Below are 24,657 nucleotides of genomic sequence, written 5' to 3' on the forward strand. Positions count from 1 at the left end.
TACTCCCCCCAACCTGCCAAGGTGGGGTATTGAAAGGGACCACACCTAACAGGTTATTATGACAGCCGCAGAGCTTTCAGAAACAACTACAACATGTGGGTGGGCAGTCCTTTAAAGCAGGGGTAGTCAACCTGTGGTCCTCCAGATGTCCATGGACTACATTTCCCACGAGCCCCTGCCAGCATTTGCTGGCAGGGGCTCATGGGAATTGTAGTCCATGGACATCTGGAGGACCACAGGTTGACTACCCCTGCTTTAAAAGCTTCCAGGCCTTGGCAGGCCAGATCCCAATCCCTCTTCCTGTGTTACGGCTGATTCTGACTGCAACATTTTGAAATTCCAAAGCCTCCAGGCATGGGCGGGGCTCTGTCTGGAGGCTTTGGAATGTTCAATATGCCCTTAAAGGTAAAAGTAAAGGTTTCCCCACGAGCCTCTTGTGGCGCAGAGTGGTAAGGCAGCTGTCTGAAAGCTTTGCCCATGAGGCTGAGAGTTCAATCCCAGCAGCTGGCTCAAGGTTGACTCAGCCTTCCATCCTTCCGAGGTCGGTAAAATGAGTACCCAGCTTGCTGGGGGGTAAACGGTCATGACTGGGGAAGGCACTGGCAAACCACCCTGTATTGAGTCTGCCATGAAAACGCTAGAGGGCGTCACCCCAAGGGTCAGACATGACTCGGTGCTTGCACAGGGGATACCTTTACCTTTAAAGGTTTCCCCTGTGCAAGCACCGGATCATGTCTGACTCTTGAGGTGACGCCCTCCAGCGTTTTCATGGCAGACTCAATACGGGGTGAAATATGCCCTTAGATACACTCAAATATTAAATTATTTATTACATTTGTATATATAATAAGATGTGGTTTTCTGGCAAGGCCACACCTGAGGGATGCTCACTTTTTAGCCTTGCACAGTAGGAGCCAATGTGACAGCATAGCAAAGCTTCCCCTACTGGTCATCTGCTGTAATTTCAGGCATCTCCAAATAGATCAAACACTATCATCAAGTTACCTGGGACCACACATGACTCCTTTCTTCAGAAACAGTGAAATCATTTTGCTTTAATTTCATAAAATTACAACTTTAGGCTTTCCTTGGTGTTCCAGAAAAAAGCCGAACATTTTTATGTTCAGTTCAATGTATGCATTTTGTAGAAATTTAACCTGATATTTCTTTTCTCCAATGAACTGGAGGGAACACATGCCCTGGCAAATAAATTCAAGTCAATAATTGGCATGTAAAAGGAGATTTTGATGGCTTAATGAAACTGTCAACCCAGTGCGCTGCAACGGTGGAAAAGGCAAATGATATTAGGGATTATTAGGAAAGGGACTGAGAATCCCTTTTCTAATGTGTAGCTCTAATGTACGGATGTTTAAATCTATGGGGTGGCCTCATTTGGAATACTGTGTACACTACTGGCCACCGTATCTCCAAGAGGACATTGCAAAGCTGAAAACAGTGCAGAAGAGGTCAGCTAGGATGATGAAGGGGTTGGAGCATCTTCCCTGTGAGGAAAAAGCAGTACAGTCTGGGACTTTTGTCTAGAAAAGAGATGACTAAGGTGGAGGATGATAGAGGCTTATAAAATTATGCATGAGGAAGAGAGAGTTGACAAAGAGAAATTTTTCTCCCCCTCCCAAAATAGTAGAACTCATTGACATTCAATGACACTGAAGGGCAGTAAATTCAAGATGGACAATTGGAAACATGACTTTACAAAGGCAGTGATTAGAATGCAGAATTCACTGCTGGAGGATGTAGTGATGGCCACAGGAATAAAGAACTTTACAAAGGTATTAGATTCATGGAGGGTAAGTCTATCAATGGCTACTAGCCATGTTGTCTGAGGGTTACCCCCACATGCAGAGGTACTTATCCTCTGAATCCCAAAGCCAGGGGACAATATCAGGGGACGGTCTCAGCCCCTGTACCCTGTTGTTGCCTGTCCAGAGGAACTGGCTTGCCACTTTGTGAGAAAGGATGCTGGTCTAGAAGGGCTATTCGTTTGATCCAGGAGGAGTCTTCTTAGGTTGTTATATGAGAAATTAAAACGCATTACAATTTTTCTGAAAATAATTTCATTTTCTTACAATACTATAAATAGTTTGTGTTTGTAATTACCATGAGTAACAGATTTCTTGATGATTAAAGTATATTTTGCTTGCTCTAAATAACATTAATACTCTATAAATATATAGAGACCAGTGAGACTTCTCTAAATTATTTCTCAGCAACTGCAAATAGGGATGATGGGGCTGCCAAATCTTAGTTCAGCACTTCCTCAAGGTTATGGGTGAGTCAAGTGAGAGTGTTATCTTACAATTTGCTGCCAACACCTTCTTTAGAAGATTTTGACGAGCAGAAGAAATACAGAAATGCAGATCACAGCTGAAACAAAATAGCTTGCTTGTGTGGGGGCCTGTTAATCCCACAAAATACATTCAAAAAAGTTGCATCAGTTCCCTTCTTTACTGTCAAAAATTATTGTGCACATCACATGACAGCTTTACAGGAATGAAATAATAACAATTAAACTGACAAGGAAGAAAAGAAAAGCCTATTTTGGATTATGATGAAGTCATCCATTCAGTCGTGTCTGACCCTTGGCAATTCTATAGGAAAGTTTCCGCCATGTGTCTCTGTCAATGACCGCTTCTTATAGTTGGTTCATGGTCATCCCTGTATCGGCGTTGATTATGTTGAGCCAGCGGATGTTGAGCCAGCTGACCATGCTGAGCATTAATGATTTTTCGAACGAGTCTGATCTCATGATGTGTACAAAGTAAGTGAGCTTTAGCCGTAATATCTTGCCTTCTAATGACATTGTTGATTTGCTCCTCTCTAAAACTATCTTGTTGGTAACTTCAGCTGTCCATGGTATTCGCATGACACCATAATTCGAAAGCATCTCCTCCTGTCTTCCTTCTCGGGGTCCAGCATTCGCATCCATAGGTTGTTATGAGGAAGACAATGGCGTTGACCAGGCGGCACTTTGTATTAAGGCTGATATCCTTATCTTTCCATATTTGGTTCATGCCTAACATTGCGTTTCGGCCGGGTGTTATTCACCGTTTGATTTCACGGCTGCATCCACCACTTCGAGTGATCATAGAGCCAAGAAAGATGAAATCATCAATACAGTTAATGTTCTCATTGTCAATCGTGACTTTGGTGCTACTTGCAGTAGTTGTCATGATCTTGGTCTTTTTGATATTTAGGTATAGTCCCATCTTTTCACTTTCTTCTTTTAGTCTCTTTATCAGGGTCTTCGGATCACACTCTGATTCTGACAAAGGATGAACGAAATAGAAGGGCCAGTTCACATGGCCGGTGCTAACAGATGGCCACCTTCTTTTCCTCCCTGCACCCCAATACAATTGTGCTTAACCAGGCGCATGTTGAATAGGGTCAATCCATGCTGAAACATTTGGCATACTGCGCAAAATGGCAGGTGGTTTAAATTAAGATGCAGCGGTGCAATTGACAACAACCAGAAAGAAGTCACAAACTTTTAGGCCTGATATGAATACAAGGGCAACCAAAAATGGGGGAACGCAAAGAACCCTGCACGACAAAGGTAACCTAAAAGATTGAGACAAAAAGATTAAACTAGAATATGGCTAAGCACACCATACTAATATAAAGAACACCATATATATTTAACCAGGACAGAATGCTGCAGCAGAAATAGCACAGGCACCACCACAGCAGCACCTGGCAACATTGGCAGGGCACATTTCCTCCCTCTTCAGCTGCAATGTAACTTTCACCTTAGGACGATGACTAGCAGTTTCTGCAGTTATGATGCAGCTGGTTGTCACCGCACAGAATTGCTCTGCCTGAAAGCTTGCATCGGTCTGAAGCTTATAACTGATGCTATAGGTCTGTGAGAGCAGTAAGAGCAGAAATAAGGCCTCACATATTATGGTGCCCCACGTCACCAAGCAATGAAAAGCTCTAGGGCCAACTGATGATCTTTGGACAAAAGAGAAGTGGAGGGTGTTTGCAGATTTTGCTTTATTTACAAAGACATAGGTACAGCACAGCAGGAGTTGCAGGGGCAGTCCTGCCAGGCAATAGAGCCACTACCCCTCTGATCACTATGGAGGGGTATCTACAGTCTGCCTTATACAGACTCACTCGCAATGATCAGTGGCCAATGCTGTGTTTTTAATGCAATATGCAAGAGAATGCCTTTACAGATGATTCCAATATATAAATGTAATAATATTGTAATACATTAACACTACTCTTATAATAACATGGTGTGCTCACTTTCCATTAATTTTCTTTTAATTATTGATTCCAGATGCTTGCAATTGTTTTCGGCAAAGCTGCCTGCATTCTGATCATCCTGCTGCAATTCTTGTGAGATTCCTTTGCTTTGTCAGTTGCATTGCTGTGTTCAGTTCAGATCTAAATTTGGTGCTCTATGGCACAGAGCATGAACAATTGGGATATCCAAAGGCCCAGTTTCCTGCACTGCATTTCAGAGTACATGGAATAAAATAGCAAAGCTGAGGTCTTTCTCAAATCTAAGTGATCTGTTTAGAAATCTGCATGACTCATTTGTGGAGCCTGTTCAATTGAAGCTCCAGGTAGATTGCTCTTTAGAAACTGCTATCCATACAGCCAAATTTATGCTGACAGATTCTTGTAAGTAGATACTGCTAGGTAATCTGGGGATTTTAAAAGTAGGGAACAGCAGCTATGACTCACTTGTTCCAAGTTCTACTGCTATAACACTGTCCGCTTCTATCTTGCCAAACAAATACCTGGGGGGAAACTGATGTTCAGTCTCTTGAACTGACATCCTGTTTTTGTTATGAGCAGCTTGCAGTGTTCTTTCTCTTCAATGCTTAGGTCAAGGAAGGTGGTTTTTAATGCACTTTTTGCCACAGCACACCAAACAGCAATCTTAAGCTCAACTTGGAATTACATACTGGTATCTTCTGAACAAATGCACCTAATTGCAGAGTATCAGGATGAGGTTTTCACAATGACAAAATATCCTCCACTGAATGTAATATCTGATAGCTATAAAAATGCATTTGCTGGTGTGCCAAGATATAAAAATAAGCACAAGCTAAAGCTATTATTTATAACATTTATCTCACCTTTCTGGGTCATCAAGGCAGCTAATAGTTAAAATAGCATAATAAAATACATCATAAAACCAATTAAACAGAGCTAAAATACATATATGAAACTGAGGGGGGGGGCATCGGTCACCTGCTGACAGAGGCATGATGGTCCTTAACGACATAGAGCTTTAAAGATCAATACTGCCACCTTGAATTGGGCTGGGAAATGAATTGGAAGTTCGTGCAGATGGACAAAGCCTGGACTGATATGGTTCCTATGACCCACTCCAGTCAACCTCCTGGATACAGCACTCTCTACCAATTGAGGCTTCTGAACAGTTCCCAAGGGCAGCCCATGTAGAGCACACTGCAGTAATCTAAGCTAGATATCACCAGGGCATTCACCACAGTGGCCAGAACTTTTTTGCCCAGGAAAAACCACCGCTGGTTAACCTGTCAAAACTAGCAACAAGTACCCCAGGACACTGCTGCCACTTGCTTATCCAGTGGAAGGCCTAGTTCCAACTATAACCCAAAGCTGCAGACCTGGTCCTTGGGTTGCCAATTCAGGACTGGGAAATTCCTGGAGGTTTGAGGGCAGAGCCTGGTGAGAGTGAAGGGGGATCTCAGCAGTGTTGTAAAACCATACAGTCCTCCCTCTTAAGCTGCCACTCCCCGCCCTCCCGGAAACTGATGTCTGTAGTCTAGAGATCAGTTGTACTTTTGGAGAATGCTCGATCCCTCCTGCAATCCCATCCAGAGCTAGAAAGACCTCAAATCCGAGGCCACTCCTTCCAGCCACCTTTCCATCTTTAAATTTAAAAAGAACTCTTCCCACAGCATTTAAAATACTGCAAGACGGGACATTGTGGAATCAAGTAATGCAGTATATGAATACAGCCCTTAAGCAAGCAAGCATAATGGGTGCGGGGGAAGTAATCTGATAAATACTTAAATGGGAGTGTGCTCCATTGACTAAAATTGGTCTTAGTTCTTAGTAAGTATGCATCAGATCGCTCTGTCAGAAAATGATCTTTGGCAAGAGGACATTTTTATCTGTGAAATGCAAAAGATGTGAGATTTTAGCTTAAGTCATCATTCTCCTGTGTGCATTTTGATAAGATTGCATGTTTTGTTCACATGTTGACACTGTGAATAAATCAATTGCCTTTTCCACACCCAGAACACACAGAAAATGTGCTAAAAATAGATCTTATTGTAATTTCATTTTTTCTATTTCAAAGTTGTTTTCTAGTTCCTTGTATCCCTTAGCATCTAGCTTTTGGGATGCCAAATGCTGAGGTTAATGTTAGAAGTTTAATGGAATCCATATTCGGAAAGTGTGCCAAAAGGCAGGAGATTCAACAGCACTGACGTCCTTCAGTTGTTTTATTGAGTCAATGAAGAACAAGTAAACAGTTAACTTCAGAATGAATCATAAAATACACAAAAAGAAAAAGGAGGGGCCTGCAAAGCTGGCAAAAGGACATATGAAATCATAACCTGCACATAATGTACTAAACTAGTACTTTAAAAAGGCATAAAAGGAAAAATTCCAATGTTGGGAGGGGCAGAAAAGAATATTTTAAAACATATTGTACCTATGCACAGGGGAAATTGTTTACATTCTGAGAACAAAACTTGTGGTGCAATCCTAAACAGAGTTACACTCTTCTAAGATCATTGACTTCAATCTGAGGATCACACTGTCAGGGGTGCAAGACAAAAGAAAGGTTCTTATTTAAGATTTCACATTTGGAGATGCAAGTTGGTTCTGAATAATATGCAGAGCTGTGCCACTGATGTGTGTTCAGATTAACATTTAGACAACTGTTTGGACTAGCAGTGTGCCGACCTGGGTGCAATGCTAAGGCCAGTGTAAACTGCTTAGGATAATAACACCCAACACAAGTATGACACAGAGATACACCCCCCCCTTCTAGTAATGCACAAGTGTAAATCTGTAATCCAATGCATATAGTGACATATCGGTGACATAATGATGACCATCAGATCAGAGGTAGATTTTGTCTGTCATTGAATGCGAGCCTGGCAAAAATGGCTGAAAGGAACTTGGTCCTGGGAACTGAGTAAAGATCACAATGGATTCTAATAAACTGCCCCTCATTGCCTTCCATGAGGTGTGTTGTGCCTTGATCTCAAAGAGTATAATGCAAATTGTATCATATATCTGCTATCCATGTTAGTTCCTTCCTTGCGTTGTTTCTCCTGCCTACCACTTTCACTGACATTTGCGTCAGGTGGCTCTGATGCCCTGCAGCCTTGTTCAAGCCTACCCTTGTGCAGCACTGCCGGCCTACCCTTGTGTAGCAGCTGTGTTCCCACACTGCCAGCCCCGTTTGACAATTCCAAACAGTAATTGGTTTCACCTTTACTGAACTGATACACACTCTTAATATTGTGAAGACTGCATGAATACAGACAAGATCTGGCTTGCCTGTCTCTGTGTGTCAGGAAAACACACTTTCAGATTACAGCATATTCCTTATAGTCTCTTAAAAGTTAGCTATGCTTGTTTCTGGACTGTGCATTAAATTGTTTTCCATTTCAGCATGGTATCCTGTGAGGCATGATAGGTAGGAATGAAATTATCTGTCCTGCATCAATTCACCCTTTGCGCCTGTTCCATAACCTACACAAAGGGCATTCTGGCAGCTTCAAAAATGGGTTTCTATTGATTCCAACTGGCAGACAACACTTGTGAATGGAAAATGTTACGACACACACTGGAAGAATACAATCAACAACAAACCCAGGACCTAACCAGGGCTCATCTTGTTAGGATGACCGAGTTGCCGCCTGTTGGAAAAGGTAACGTCTAATGTACAAAGAAGAAGAGAAGAAGACCCTGCAGGGGAAGCAAGAGGACAATTAGGTAGAATAGTGAAGTCAGCACCTTCTATCCTATTGCCATTCCTTGTCTGTCTCCAGTTTGCTACTCTCAGGGCAATCCCCTCCTTCTTGGGCGGTCTACACTCAGTCTTACCTTCTCTCTTACCTAAAGATGTAGTTAGAAACTTCTCTGTCTCTCCTCTTAATGTTAATTCTCAAATAAATATTTTCCTACTATTCAAAGGCTGTGCACAACTGCTCTGTTAATTACTGTAAAGAGAATGGGAGCTGCACCAAGGCAAACCAAAGAAAGAACAAATTATGCAAAAGGGCCCCCAATTTTAGATGCATCCACTGCAATCACATTCCTAAGTGTCTACTGGTGTTTCATACAGGTATTTCTAATGCAAGCTTATTTTGGTCCTTTACATCCATGGCAGGTGAGCGGGGGGGGGGGGAGGTCTACATATTTCCTATACTGGATATCTGGTCACTGCCCATTTTTTAGCACCTGCATCAGAAAGGTTTCCTTCCCCTCCTAAATGGGCCATTTAATAGGAAGCTAGGGGACATTGATTGATTAGCACATGTGTAATGTAGTCATGGGATCCTAAGATTGTCTGGTTGCCAGGCAAGAGACATCTAAAGATGGTTTGCTATTGCCTGCCCCTGTGTCATGACCTTGCTCTTCCTTGGAGGTCACCCTTCCAAGTGCTCACCAGGGCTGACCTTGCTTAGCTTCCAAGATCTGGTGGGATCAAGCTTGTTTGGGCTATCCTGGTTGGGTATCCTAGGAGAAAACGAGTCCATTGATATTGCAGCCAATCAATAAAGAATATTTTATGTATGAGATGAACACAGACTTATTCTATTTGCATACAGGCACTGAGAATGGTTCTTTGTTTTCTAAATAACAGAGACAGGAAATGCTGAGTAGAAGGGGTCCAAATGGCTCACAGTGCAGCATTCTGCTACTAACTGTGGTGGAAGCTCCTTATTAAAAACTGCTTGTGTAGCTCAATGCTGATAGCAAAGGATTTAATACTCTTGTAAATAATTCAGAACCACGTGTTAAAAGTTAAGTTACTTTTCGTTTGTAAGAGATGAGTGATTTATTTGAAGTTCTTCTAACAGGATGCTGCTTTGTCAGAAAGGAAAACATGGCATTAAAAGTACAAAAGAGGGAGAAAATGAACATAGTGTGTTATGGTAAAAAATATAGTCAGCAAAAGGATGGAGATTATAAAGAAAGCTGAAGATGGTTTATTTCACACTGGAACAGCAAATACCCAAAGGATAGCCTACCTTTATTGTAAGATAAGTGATCTGTTTTTATTTTCTATGCATGTAATGGCTATTATTTCTGGAATAATTGTTATTATGTAAGCTAAATTTAAATTTTTGAAAAGAAAAAAGTCACACTTCTTTGGGGCTGGGGACTACCAGTCACTTAGCGGTGACTGACTGTAGCTTTCTCCCAAGGTCTTTATTTGCAGCTTATAATCAATTCATATCTGTGCCCACAGACTGCACAGGAAAAAATACCCTTCAAATCTAAATAGTGTGGCTATAAACAAAATATATTGTTCTTCTGCAGTCTGGAGTCTTTTGAGCTTCAGTCACAAATTTACAAAGTTCAAAGGGCAATTTTTTAGGCATGGCTCAGATACAAACATTGATTAAGCAGTAGATCCTGTGGTGATCACGAATGCCAGGCCACGTGCTTTCTCTGTTGTGGCTCCATCTTGTGGCGTGGCCTGCCCAAGGATGTCAGGAAGGCCCCCACTCTCCTGGCTGTCCACAAACAAGGCAAAACGAACTATTCAAGAGGGCTTTTCAGCACAGGTAATAGTGCTGCCCTGTACTACATGGTTTGCAAACTGAATTAGATAAATGATTGGGAACTGTGATCTGTATTGCTGCATATAGCTTATTGTAAGTAGAATCCGATTTATGCAATTTCTGTATCCCTTGATGTGCCATGTGAATACTTACGCTATCCTTCAGTTATTTCTGGTAGTTCCAGTCTAAAATCTTAATGCATTGATTATTGAATGTTCTTTTTTTTTAATGTCCTAACTCTGTGTAATCCATTTTGAGCCCCTGTGAGAGCACTATAAATAAAATGTAAATAGAATACTAAAAAAATAAGTTATGGATTTAATCAGTAGATTTGGATTGTCTATAAAATTATGGTGTTCCAGGAGGAATTATGCCTCATATCGAAACATTTCCAGTGCAGCCTTAAGCAGCGTTCTAAATCCATTGGCTCTACCCTGCCCTGCTCAGTGTAATGCATCAAGACAAACCTTTAAAGAGTAAAGAAATCAAGAACGTCAAGACAATTGGCCCTCTGCTGACACAGCCCTCAACAGCCTTTGACAAGAACGGGAGGACTCTTTCTGGAAGCTATTCCTATGAGTAATCAAAAAAAAAAGACTCGAGTGAGGAGTGGCAGTACATACCCCTTGCAGTGAGGACATTACAAGGAAAAGCTCCTTGGCCAAGCAAGACTGGCACATGGACATAGGCAGCCGCCACACTGAGGAGTCTGTATAGTGCTATCTGTGGGCCTGCATGTGGGCTATTATTAATGCCAAACTAGAGGAGGCGTTGGCATAGCTATTCACGGATCCCCTGAGGGTATTTACTTGAGTGCCCCAATTTGGATCTGGCCCATGCTTTGTTAGGCTAATCCTTCCATCAGTGCCATTTTCTCCGCTGCACATGATGCCCAAGAGCTGAATTTTTTTCCATTGGAGCAAACATATTGGATTCCTGTATGTTTCCCCTTCGAGGACAAACAGCAGTCACACAAGACTATTAGAGGTCAGGAAAACGGCACAGGGAGGAATAGGTTGAACAAGAGGCGTTGAACTCCTTTGTTGTGATGGCTGGGTCTGACATAAATGTCACTTTGCCAGGCCAGGCCATAAACTGTAATGCCAAGTACCAGAAATATTTTATTACTGTGGCCCAAACCCATCCTCAGCACCCAACTAACCACCATTTGCTGGATATGCAGAAGAAATGTTGCACAGCACAGAGTGCTCTTGACTGACAATCAAGGGGCTACAACCGGAGACTCTTTAAAGACTCTCACACTGCAGAAGTGCTTGAGGAGCTGGAGCATGAAATGCTGCATTCCACTGCCACAGGTGCAGTAGCCAAGTGGCATCAACCAGGGGAACCTAACAAGCCCTGCCGTAAAGGAACTGTTCCTATCAACAGGCTTTTGGGAGGAGATGAGCCAGCCACATAACCCCACACCTCCCTCTGTCCGAGTCCCAAATTCAGCACTGAGCTTGAACCACAAGGGGAGCTGCGATGCTCCCAAGCGCCTCCTGCAATCTTCAAGCACTGCCGCTGTCCAAAGATGTCGGCTCCACTTTAACTGCCTTGTGCAGACTTGTATTTCCTGCCAGTCATCCAAAGTATTGCTTTTCATGAGCAAGCACACAGGTGCATATTCAGGACCTGCCTATGCCGTATGCAGACCCACCATGCTTTTATGAAGACGGGGTCCTGTCCCTGACCTTTGCCTCACTCTCTGGCCCTCACTTCCATTCAGACTGTTACACAAGGCAGTACACGTTGTGTCCCTTACATAAGTGCTGGGCTTTTCTCTCTCGCCTGGGCTGCTGTACGCACAGCACACCTGGCCCAGCCACTCACTCGGTTCACATACTTACATAAGCGGCGTGTTTGGTGAGCCAGCCATTGGCTTTCCCCAGGCTGCCTGCAAGTGGGAGGCCACTTGGCAGGGCTCAGGGAAGAGATTCTGCCTGCAGCACGTGAACTTCTTTCCAGCAGCCCAGGTTGCAGAAGCAGCAGCCCCAGTCAGGAGGAGGCTGCAGGTGGCATGACCTGGCCTGGCACCTTGGCCAAGAGAACTGGCTGGGAGGAGTTCAGGGCCAAACAGCCCTCCTCATCCCTTGCGGTTTCCACCTTTGGGTTGATCAATCCCTGGAGATCTCAGAGAAGGCCCTGTAGAAAGCCCACATTTGGGGGAGGGAGGCACCCCAGCAGGGGTTTAATATCCTAATATAGGTCTTTCTGGTCCACATTCTGACTGGTGTGTCCTCCCCCCCCCCCCACTCATGGGCTGGTTCCAAACCTTGGCCTGTATGTTTCTCTAGATTTTTGGTAGAACTTACTATTTACCAATTAAAAGCACCTGGGAGATCCATAGTGACTTCATGTATAAATTCATGAGCCTTCGGGAAGGATGGTATATTATAAATAGAATGAATGAATGAATGAATGAATGAATGAATGAATGAATGAATGAGGATCTGTGCCCCCTTGGCTATTGGTTCAATGGTACAGAGGCCTAGATGTAAGTTTTTATATCACAGTTTTGTTGCCAACTCTGTGGTCAAGAATTGTTTATTATAAGAACCCCTGTAATTAATGAGGATTCAGATCCCAGCTCCACTCAACTAGTGATCTTATTTAATCCAATTTTTTCCCTCAAGGAAACATGGCACCTGGCTCTCCCTCATTTTCCCATCACAACCAGTCTGTATGGTAGAGGGAGCAACGGATAACTGGCCCATGGCACAGGGAAGAATTGAACCTCCATCTCTGAAGTCTATGCCCCCAGATGTAGCCCAGTGACGTTGAGGCTCCATTTCGCCTTCCGGATTACGTCTGTGTTGGGTACATTAATGTATCACTTCTGGCCAGTAGCCCTGCCAATTGACCCGAAAACACCCGGCCCATCCGGCCTATTTATTCATTTTTCGAGACCAGCAAGAGAAACGAACAGGGCGATGCTGACTAGCACCCCCTACCGGCGGACAGGATGCCCCGCTGCGAGGGAGGCCGGCCCGGCAGGACCCGTGTGCCAGGGGCCCGACCCGCCTGTGCCCCCCTCCTCGGCCACGGCATGCAGGACCAGCGTCGCCTGCCCCAGCCCCTTCCCAGAAAGCCGCATGTGAGCCCGGGCGAAGCGGCAGGGGCGAGGGGCTGCCCCAGCAGCAGGGGCGAGGGGCTTGCCGGGGAGGGCAGCATGGTCGGCGCGCGGCAGAGCAGGGCAGGGCAGGGCTCGTGTTCCCGGGCCGCTTGGCACCCCGCCGCCCCCATTACCCAGACGCCGGCTCGGGCGCGCCGCTGCCTGCCCTGCAGCCAGACGCGGCTCTGCTCCAGTCACTCCGCCGAGCGAGCCAAGGCTCAGCCCCCCGCCGACGCCGGGGAAGGCCCGGGCAGCGCCCCTGGCGACAGCGATGCGGCCGCCCTCCGGAGCCCCGGCCTGAGCGCCGCCGACGGTGGACACCATGTCGTTCAAGGTGAGCCCGTCCGCTCGCGGCCCGGGGGCTCCGGCAGACCCGCCTCCCCCGGCGGCTCGGGCCCGCTTGCAGCACTGCAGAGGCTGGCGCGGCCTCAGCCCGCACGCCTCCGCCTCTGGAGAGACGCCGCCGCCGCTTTCGCCCCAGGGCGGCTGGTGCAGACCGGCGGATGGGGAAGCCGAGGAAACGGCGGCGGCGGCGGGTGGAGGGCACGCGGCGACTAGCAAAGTAGCAAGTTTGAGGCAGACGCCGCCTGGCTGGATTGCCATTTGGCTGTGCGGGAGGTGGTGGGGAGTCACGCTCTTCTGCCTTGTCCCTGCGGGCTGGTTATGATTTCTGAAGGGTGTTCTCTGTACATGCTCAAGAGCATGGTTTCCATTGACTGTTTCCTCGCGTAGAACAGGGAGGCCCTGGAGAAATGTTCTGAAAGGTGCTCAGCGGCAGACCTAAAGAGCCGGAGTGCATGTCGGAGGAGTGGGTAAAGGGGCTGTGTTTGGACTGGCTCGCTGGTGACTTCCTTCTCGTACAGTCTGGATTGCACACGCATTGTGAAATCCTAAGGACATTTTCCTGGGAGTGACGGCCTGTTAAATCGATTTGAGCAGGACTCTAAGTAGACCCACTTAGGATGGATCCTAATTTTTACATACAAAAATGAAACTAATACTTGTTCAGTTTAAAAAGAAGATGCACAGGGTGTGTACACAAATGCCTAGATGAGATGTCATTTGCACATTGAAAAGTTTGCAGCAAACTGCACAACCTGAAGTGGCTTTGGCCTCCTTGAAATTGCTTATTATATTAAATATATATATGCTATGAAAATATTATAGGTGATATTTAAAAAAAAATTCCTCCTAGTAAAGGAGTAGTGAAAATCCAATTGCTTTTTAGAGAATGATTACTTGACAATTGTCACTGGAGTATTTTAACAATTTGCTGCTAAGTCCCCTGAAGGAGGCACAACAGCAGAGCACCTGCAGGGCATGCTGAAAGTCCCTGGTTCACTCCTTAGCATCCCCATGCTATACGCCCCTGGGTCCTACTTATCTGGGGGACTGCTTTCTTGCTTATGCCCCCTGCAGGACTCTCTGCTCTGGGTATAAATTTACTGGCTGTCCAAGGCCTGGCCTCAACCAGGGCCAGAGCCTTTTCGGTCCTGGCCCCAACCTGGTGGAATGAGCTCTTGGAAGAGCTGAGAATCCTGCTGGAGTTACCGGCTTTACGCAGGGCCTGCAAGACAGAGCTCTTCCGCCAGGCATATGGTTGAGGCCAGGGCGGGTTCTCAGCGTTACCATCAGAGGATCCCCCGTATAGGCTAGATCTGGTTCCCCGCTTCCATCAGAAGAGAACTTGGCCATCGGGCTGAATTGGGGGATGGGGGGTAGGGTGTTTAAAATCTTTTAGGAAAGTGATTGCTGTCTGCTTGGATTGTGATAAGGGGTTTTTATGGGGCTTTTATGGAAACTATTGTTTTATAATTGTAAATTATAAATGTTTTATAATTGTAATTGTAAATCATTGCAAGACATTCGGAGAGCGGGGGTATAAAAATTGAAAAACAAACAAACAAATAAATAATGGCAGTAGGTCAGAGCTCTGCCTGAGAGAGACCCTGGAGCCCTGCAGACAGTCTGGGTAGATGTCCCTGCACTAACTGTGATGGACTGTGATGGACCAGTGGCCTGATCCAGCATAAGGCAGCTTCATGTATGTTCAGCTGACTTAGAACTGATTCAGTGTCTACAAAATGTTAAGAACTATGTATTTGATTTTCACTTTTATCTCTCCCTTCTTGGTTCAAGAGCATATTGTGTACTGTGGTGTACTGTGGTTAGCAAATTTTTTTTTGGGGGGGGGGGTTGTTAAATTAAGATAAGACTTGAAAGGAATGTTTGAAATAGACAAATTCATTGATCTCTTAAAGCGATGATAGCTAATAGCACAAAAACAATCAGGGGCTATTTTTCCTGGTGGTCATCACATTCTGTTGTTGATATATTAGTCTTTTGTTTGTTTATTTTTAAGTGACATCGATTTCCGATTCAGAGTTCGATAATATTGCAGTTCTTATCTTCATGCTGCATTGTATTGTGCTGTTCTTGTGTTCCTTTTTATAATTATGCATTTTTAATGATTGCATTATAAGTTTGGATGATCCAATGATCATGAGTTGGTCTATCACTTTGGTTTTGTTTGGTATACTTGGAATTTGTCTCCAACCTTAAGACTGTGGTGCCCTTTAGCTTTTGTGGGAGGAACACTGAGACAGCCAGAAACAGTTATATGGCATTTAGACAGAGACAGTCAGCAAAAGAGAGAAAGCTATGAATTGGCTGAATGTGAAGCAGGGTTTGTGTTTTTGTTTTTTTTTAATCTGATGTGAGATCAGTGTCTGTGCTGGATTTGAGGAATCTGTTTCCTTCCAATAGGTTCTGCTTGCATATTTGAACAGAAACAGATTTGAAAGAGACTCTGGATGGATCCAAAGAAATGAGCATGCCTTCTTTCTGCTGCAGTCTCCTTCCCCCCCCCCAAGAAATGCCAATCCTGAGGGCAATGGGGTGCATAGGGGAGGAAGGGGCCATCAGTGGAAATCCTTCTTTTGTGTCAGCAGTAGTTCTCTTTCACTCATGGAACAGGAAGTGTTGATTAAACTGGTGTTTCCTTGGGGGGGGGGGAACATGTAATTGATCTATAGTGGAGAAAATAGGAGCAGCACACTTATTAGAAATTAGTGACTTAGCACCAGCATCTCATTAAAAATTATCTTAAAACAAGTGTGAAAGAACCTGGAAAGCTCTCAAATACAGCTGAAGCCATAGAGAAAGGCAGCAAGAGCTGACCCAGGAGCCCAGCTGCAGAGTACCTATCTGGAGGGAGGAGGAATCAAGGATGACAGTGAGGTAGATGAGCAGCTGACTCTCTTGGACTGGAGAGCAGGGGTAGTCAACCTGCGGTACTCCAGATGTTCGTGGACTACAATTCCCATGAGCCCCTGCCAGTGTTTGCTGGCAGGGGCTCATGGGAATTGTAGCCCATGAACATCTGGAGGACCACAGGTTGACTACCCCTGCTGTAGAGCATTGTAGTCAGTAGCTGAGAATCAACAGGCTTTGTCCTGGAGCCTGCCAATGCGGTTGATGAAAACCAGAAAGAACCATCTCTGGGACTGGAAAACTACAAAGAGGAGAGAAGACAGTGAGAAGTGGGATGTGTGTTTGTCCTGGAAGAGGCCAGCTGCAACCTGGAGCTGTGGGTGAGGAAAACAACCCTTATAGATGATTAATCCACGAGGATACCCTTTTGTGCATCAGTTCAGGCCTCTATAGTGGGAGCTATGGAAACGAAATGAACAGGGATGATTACTTGTGAAATCTTCCTCAATATAGAAGATGAGATGATCAGGTAAAAGGGAAGTTACTGAGCTAGCTGGTCCTGCTCACCAACAGTATATTCCCTCTAAATAAAGATTTGGTGCAGGCATTAGATCAGCACTTTGGGCAAGGGCAGGTCGGAGGGGGGACAGGAAAACAGTATAGGAGTGGCAAGAAGAAGGGAAGCCATCTTGAAAAACAGCAGAAGATTTGAAGTCGGTAAACTGGGCATACCCAGATACCTGCAGAGCAAAGTAGGACATTTTGGTAAAAATCCTCTGTGTTGTAGAACAATTTGAGAGGAGCTTTAGTAAGTACCAAGAATTGCTGCAGAAACTAAATCCTACCAAGGCAAAGAATGAAGGGTGAACTTAAGCATCTGTATATCTAAGACAGCCTTTCTCACCTTTTTTGCCATTGAGAAACCCCTGAAACATTTTTCAGACTTTGAGAAACCCCAGAAGTGGTGCAATTGTGCAGAATATGGTTCGGAAGCAGAGCTGTATACACTCCATCTGGGGCCCCTCCCTTCCCTCTTCCCCCAGGCCCATCATTGGCCATTTTGGGAGGGGTGAAAGGGTTGACATGACCCTATATGGACATATTATCAAATAAATATTTAACAAATTTTTAAAAGATTAACTCCCACCCATTCAGGAAACCCTTTGAGTGCTGTCAAAAAAACCCAGGGTTTCACAAAACTCTGGCTGAGAAAGTCTCATCTAAGAGACGGATCTCCATGTGGATTAAAAGCTTTTCAAAATGGGGCTATCCTTAGCTTGGTTTAAAATTTTGCAAACCCAAGGGAAAAAAACAGGTTTGCAGAAAAATTTAAATTGTGTTGAAATATTGTGGGGTAAATATACCTGAAAATAGTATCAGTACATGGATAGCTGTTGTACAAAACCCAAAGCAAACAACAACAGCACAGTTCAGAAAGTATACTGGGTTATGATAGCAACTCCAAATCCTCATGAATTTTATTTTGTGTCTTTTTATTACACTCTTCTTCCAAGGAGCTCGCTTTGGCATAGGCATCCATTCCTCGGCTTAATCTTCACTACAATCCTGTGGGGTAGGGGAGGCTGAAAGAAAGATTTGAACGCATATCATCCCAGTTGTGTTGCAGTGCTTTAACCCCTGGCCCACTCATGTGAAAACATGGGTGGTGATGACTGCCAGAATGGAGTTGAAAGAGGAAGTTAGAGCTGACTGGGTCACTTCCACAACAACCTGCTTCTTCCTCCCGCCCTTTGCTGTTGCTGTGGAAGAGGAGAGGTAGGCAGGCAGGAGGAGCCAGGTAAGACACGGAGAGGGAACAAATCCAGCAAGAGGGAACGGGAGAGGGAGTAGTGATAAGAAGCCAAAGAGAGGGAGAAAGCTGGGCAGGGAGCAGTTAGCTGGAAGGGTGTGTTGTAGTCTAATCAGATGCCTGGTCTGATTAGATCCAGCAATAAAAATGAAGATAACTGGCAATGGCAAACCATTAAGTTGTTTACTGAGATACCATAAGCCCTCAGTGCTCTGCTTCTTTGGAAATGTGCTAAACCCCAAATATTGCACTTTTTGCTGCTCAGTAGTGCAAGGAGTGCCTAGTAGTACTACTCAAAACATGGTGAACTCCATCATCATCAACATGAATCCATCCAAATATATTACGGAAGTGATGCAATGATTTATCAGGGCAACACACCAGTTTATATTATAACAACCTGAATTTCAAAGGAAATAACTTGAATGCTGAAAGGAAATCCTGGTGGTATGACTGCATTGTTCGCCCCAGCCACTTCCTAACTGTGACAATACAGGCCCAAATGGAGCTGGTGGGAAGGCTGGGAGAGTAGAATCATAGAATCATAGAATCGTAGAATCATAGAATCATAGAATCATAGAATCATAGAATCATAGAATCATAGAATCATAGAATCATAGAGTTGGAAGGGGCCGTACAGGCCATCTAGTCCAACCCTCTGCTCAATGCAGGATCAGCCCTAAGCATCCTAAAGCATCCAAGAAAAGTGTGTATCCAACCTTTGCTTGAAGACTGCCAGTGAGGGGGAGCTCACCACCTCCTTAGGCAGCCTATTCCACTGCTGAACTACTCTGACTGTGAAAATCTTTTCCTGATATCTAGCCTATATCGTTGTACTTGAAATTTAAACCCATTACTGCGTGTCCTCTCCTCTGCAGCCAACGGAAACAGCATCCTGCCCTCCTCCAAGTGACAAACTTTCAAATACTTAAAGAGGGCTATCATGTCCTCTCTTAACCTCCTTTTCTCCAGGCTGAACATTCCCAAGTCCCTCAACCTATTTTCATAGGGCTTGGTCCCTTGGCCCCAGATCATCTTCATCGCTCTCCTCTGTACAGTAAAGTTGTGTTCTCTGACTGTGACTGAACACCTGTCCTGCTCCTCCTGCACTGATCCTGATTTAGGTGGCTGCCCTTGTTTGGTTGAATATCTGTCCTACTCCCCTACAAATGGGAGTACTGTAGCTATTCACACTCTTCTTTTAGTGGGACTGATGCTAGCTGAAATCATAATCTTACTTGTAAATTACAGGGTTAATTTTTTTTTTAAAGTTTTCAATAATGTCACAACTCTGCATCTTTTGTATTACTGCCATATATTTAAAAATGTCCTATTGATCTCTTGGAATATGTTTACTGCAGAAAATATTACCATCTAACAAAATAATTGGCCTTATCTTGAATTTATTGCCACTTGCTATTAATTATTATTTGTAAACTAGGGTCCAAGCCCATTGCATTCAGGAATACAACGGGTGCTAGATTGGGGGGGGGGGGATTGTAGAAGAACTCTGTGGATGGTCTCTTCCCCCAGGACATGGAAAGGCTGCAGGCTGGAGGCTCCTAGGAAGGGAACTTACCAGCAGGGGCAGCTCTCACACAGCAGGAATCTACAGCCACTGAGCCTCCTAGGGAAGTGGAAGGAGGAGAGGGTGGTCAGGCGTGAGGGATGGAAGGCAATTGGCTGGCTGCTGGACAGACAGGCAAGCCGGTTGGAGGAGGCACTCAGGGATGGGACAGCTGTCCTTAGTGGGTGTTAAGCGCTGAGTGGCACTTAAGCCATAGGACACACTCCTGGTCCAAGGGCTTACAAGAAATATGTTATATGGAACAGATGATGCTCTAATTACAGAAGTGACTGGAGGATCTAGCCCCATTGGTAAAGAAATGTCTGTTTTAAATTCGACATTGTGATTGTGTGATTGTGTTTGATATGCACAACGGATTTCTAGAGGATTCAAGTTCTGTTCAACAACCAACTTGGCACAATCAGCCTTTTAAAGAGAATAATATGAGTTAGTGTTGATGAGCACCTTAATTTTATAGTGTTTTTTGAAATATGAGGATTTCCTGGCTGAATAATACAAGGGGAAGGAGGAATAGAAACTGATGTGGTTTCCTTGACTGATATTTGACTGTAAGAGGCCCATATCATAGAGGATGATAAGACGTCTTATCCCGTATGTTCATGAAACCGAAAGTTCTTCACTAGCCTTTACGAGTCTCTTTCACATTTCTTTAACAGTAACCTGGCCATGCAGCCAATGAAAACTGTTCCTGGCAGGAAAATACAGCATTGAGTTAAAGAATCACTTTCTAAATGCTTGCTTGCCAGGCTGTTGTTCAGCAGTCAGTAATGAAGTTGTAATTCCTAATGAAGATGAAAAACAGGAATTGTGTTTCAGTGGTTTGATCCCACAGACTTTCTGATGTGTTAATGTATATTCACTCCTAGAACAAAAACCAAAGCAGGTCGCAGATTGGCAAGACTCTTTGCTGGCATCCGGGCAGTCACAAAAGGGATAGCTGCTCATGGCTTTAAAAATAAAGTAGAAAGATGTATTTTATTAAGATGGGGGGGAAAGCCCTTTGCCAGAAAAATATTCTTATTAGTGAGGTTTCTTGAATCTACACTTATTTGTATATAATAGTAATGTGAAACTGATTTTAGTGATTGTGTTTTATTTTGTTTTAACAGAAGGAGACACCACTTGCAAATGCAGCATTTTGGGCTGCAAGGAGGGGAAACCTGGCTCTTCTTCAACTGCTGCTGAACAGTGGACGTGTGGATATCGACTGCAACGACAGCGTAAGAACACTGAATGAGTGATGAGGCTGATTTTTCCTTTGTGGGTCAAACTGGAGGAATTTCTGGGAAATTTGTGACTGGAAATCTCACAGGTTTTTGACATACTTAAAGGAAGTTGTGTAGCACCTCAGTTTGGATCAAGGCCATGGCACTAGAGGGGGAGTAATTGTTAGTCTTTTCCTAATAGACACACTTTGCCTGCAAACAAGGTCCAAGAAGGGCAGAGCTGTATCTAAAAAAGGTCATAGGCTGCTTTCCTTGGCTACTTTTCCTTTTTACAAACCTTCATGAAGATATCATATTGTAACAGTGCCCCCCTAAGCAGACAGGTGCTCTTCTGAGTCCCCTGAAGTCAGTGCACTTCGAAAGGTATATTTCTGTTCAGAACTGCCCTGGTTAAATTCCATGCAGAGGATTGTTAACCCATCCCTTCTTGTATGACTGGAGCCTTATGTGGTGCTGGCAAATGGTTTTGATTATAGAAGATCTAGCCATAAACACAGATTCATTGCTTGAAGCCCTGTGTACAAAAGCAGCACCAGAACACAAACTGCGCCAGCCCCACCCCTCCAGCTCTGCAGTTAAATGGTTTGATCCTCAAACGGTGATGTTACATGACCCCGTGGAAGAAAGCAAAGATGCAGTGGGAGACACCATGACAATTAGGTGTAAAGACAGTTCAGCATAATGGGGACTATATAGCAGGGGGGAGAAATGATGGGGTACTGCTTGCAGTCTCTGTACACCATCAAAACATGACAACTTTTTAGAAGATCACTGGCATAATGAAAGTTGTGCGTTGTGGAAAATGTATATCAGACACCGTTAACTGTCACTTATTGTTGCAAAGGGATCTTTTCAAGGAGATGATCAGGAAGATTAGAAAGACTAGAAAAATTAAGACGTTGTGATTTATCTGTGCTGCACCTAATTTTAATAATTGGGCTACTGGGATTCAGCTCTGCTCGAGAGTCACATCTGCTTTTTGGAGTGAGCAACTCGTCATGCCTGAACACTTCAACGCTCTAAGTGTGCATGGGTGTTCTCTCCTTAAATGGGATGCAGCTCTTTTGTCATAACCTGGGAGCCACCTTCTGACCTCTCCTCTCTTTCTGTGTCACTTGTTCTTCCCGTGGCTTTTCATGGAGTCACATGTCTTTACCACTTTCTCCTGGGTTTTTCCACAGTTGTCTGTATTCTCCGGGTTTCCTTTCTACTAGTCTCTGGAAGTTGACATCAAATTTTCGCCTGGCTCTCTGCACATGTTGTCTCTGAACGGCAAAACTGAGGATTGGTTTTGCGTCATATCATTCACGTTTACTGTGGAGGTGCCGGTGGCTGATCCCATCTCCCATGCTTTTCTCAGATGTGTGGGCTGCCAGTGCTGCCCCTTCCTTTTTTTTGTTTGGCGCACGCACGATAACACTTGTTTGATGTTACACATTTGTGAAACATTGGAAATGATCGGTCCACTGAATTCCCCCCCCCCACTTGTTCTTGTGTCTTGCTCTCATCCGCAACCTCTCCCCCCCTCCCTTCCTCTCCCTCTCATGGGAAAAGTGCCCAAGCGCTCCCCTTTTCCATATGCTGTGTGGCTCATTCCCCCGCCCCCAGACTTCTCCGGAGCAATGCAAATTAAAAGACACCGCCTGTTTGCACTTTTGGTTTAAGTGTGCTACTTCAGGCAAGCATTCTGTGTTGTCAATTTCCTCCCCCCTTCCTCCCCCCCATATAGTGCATTATTATTATTATTATTATTATTATTATTATTATTATTATTATTATTATTATTATTATTATTATTAATATTTTTAAGAAACAACCCAGTCTTTATGTTAGGTCGCTCCTATGTTGTGAAACAAAGAAGCTTTTTTTTTTTTGTACTTTGGGAAAACCGCAGAAGGCTGCTGGATGAAATTAAGAACCTTGGTAGCCTCCTTGCTTGAAACTGACCATGGCTGGATTTCTCTTCATGGAATTGAGAAAGAATGTTCACTCTTGCTGGAGGGGGAGATGGGGAGGCGGCATGTGTGCGTCCTGCTTGTGCTACTTTGGAACTATGATGTAACATAACCATGTTCAATTAAAAAAAATACAGCAAGAGTGGAGGAGGGTGGGCAGAGGCTCAGCACTGGTCAAACATCATCATTTTGAGGCGGGGCGACAGTGAAGGAAGCCAGTGCAACTTTTGAGTTCACTTTAGGTTACTGCAAATTCCCTCCCAAGGGAAAGGGGGAACTTGTGTTTTCTTGGGATTCACAAAACACGTGGCAAACAGGAAGCGTAATCAGGGCTGTTCCTGAATCAGGAGATTTTAGTGTGAAAGTAAAGAAGTTCCGCAGAGCTTTTTGGGTGCTGCCATGAAGTCTTTAGTCACTGCAGAAAAATATGCCCTCATACTCCCATACAAATGGTGCTGGATTGGCTGGGTATTTGTAATAGGGTTAGTACTCTTTAGCTTAAGCTTCTCGCTTTCCATTTGACTGAAAACTGAATGTGAACGGAATCTAATATGTGTAAGTTTTTGTCTTTTGTAATATGCTTCTTGGGAGATTTATTTACTGCACTCAGTATCAGGCTTCTATTTCTGGGCAAACTCTGCTGTATCAAGCAGATATCCCAGTCCTGCTAACAAGCTCTGATCTATGGGCTTTCATTAGTTAGCCTCTAGCAGTACCTTCTGAGCATCCTCTGCAGCACCTTCTCCATTCAGTCAGCAGGTGCAGAGGGGCTGGATGGGAGGTTCAGGCTAGTATTTTGTATTTTACAGGTACTAAATTGTATTTTTTTTTTTAATCCCCAGCTTGGTACAACACCTCTTATGGTAGCATCATACTACGGCCACAAAGAATGTGTCCGAGAATTGGTGCTTCAAGGAGCTGACATCAATCTTCAGAGAGAGGTACTGTAAAATTCTGTCCTAAGGACAGATTTCTCAAAGAGACAGTTGCAGAGCATAACGGTTTGAAGTACAGACCTGACATTCAAGATCTATTATTGTAGTCTGGAGACTTTGTGACTGTATTTCAAGGACGTCAGTTTTGAGGCTCTTCCTTTCCAGCCTTGATGGCTTGACTCAGCTGTCTCTCTCAGTGTCTCCAGCAGGTCCCCAGGCCTCAGAATGGGGAAGGGGGTTGTGCCACCTTATTCCCTCTTCTGTCCTTATACCAGATCTCCCTCTCCTCCTTGGTCTGCCCCATCCACCCCATTCCCTGGGTGTACCCAGCCTCTCTCTAAGGCAGGACAGTGATTATCTCTCCTGTGTCCTTCCTACTGGACTGCCAGATGGCTCTTCTGCCCAACTGCCTTCTCCCTGCTCTATTGGCTAAACTGGGAGTTGGTGGGCATAGGCTGCCAGCCTACAGTCCCTGGTCATGCTTCTCCCTGGTCTTCCCAAGCACAAGCTGATGGGTTTTCTTGCCCTGGTGCAGCCTTCTCTGGCCCCATCCTGACTTCTGGTTGTGGAGGCTGCTGTCCTCTCTGGGCTGTACCAGTGTTGGACCCAGGTTGTTCTTCTGGCTACGCCTAGAGTTGTTGTGCTAGGGAAGGGCCCTGTGTTGCTGCCCAGAAGGCTACCAGGCTTCTATAGGTGGGAGTGGTGCTGCTGGGAGCTACATCTCCCACAGCAGCAGTGGAGGGCCTGGTCCTGAGTCTGGTGGTGATTCTGGACACCAATAATGGATAAGTTATTGGCAGGGCTGATGTTAGCCAATAGTCAGTCAAGGTACTTGCCCCAGGCCCTGTCACGAAGAGGAGACATTTACAGCTGCTATCCCCTCATGCATGTCTCATCTGGAGCTCAGGTAGGCAGGTGAACAGCAGCACCTGCCTGCCTCGCAGACAGACAGGACCGTTCCTTGCTTGGCCATGGTGGGTGGTGTTCAGGGGGACAGTTATATTTGGAGCCCCTCCTTTGGCTCAGGGCCTGAGAATCA

The 24,657-nt window shown here is 44.8% G+C and overlaps 1 protein-coding gene across 2 annotated transcripts in view; it reads left to right on the plus strand.

Annotated features, from left to right (window-relative positions):
• Nucleotides 1–12,898: 12,898 nt before the first annotated feature.
• The window catches only part of ANKRD29 (ankyrin repeat domain 29), a 33,397-nt gene continuing 21,638 nt past the window's right edge, over nt 12,899–24,657 (plus strand). The window contains exons 1-3 of one of the 2 annotated variants that reach the window (XM_077352597.1): nt 12,899–13,225; nt 20,612–20,722; nt 23,526–23,624. In XM_077352597.1, coding sequence (XP_077208712.1) covers nt 13,214–13,225; nt 20,612–20,722; nt 23,526–23,624 — 222 coding nt within the window. In that variant the 5' untranslated portion in view covers nt 12,899–13,213. The remainder of the gene's footprint in view (nt 13,226–20,611; nt 20,723–23,525; nt 23,625–24,657) is intronic. The other variant, XM_077352596.1, reaches the window with a different exon arrangement.

This window comes from Paroedura picta, chromosome 9 (assembly GCF_049243985.1).
Source record: "Paroedura picta isolate Pp20150507F chromosome 9, Ppicta_v3.0, whole genome shotgun sequence".
NCBI lineage: Eukaryota > Metazoa > Chordata > Lepidosauria > Squamata > Gekkonidae > Paroedura > Paroedura picta.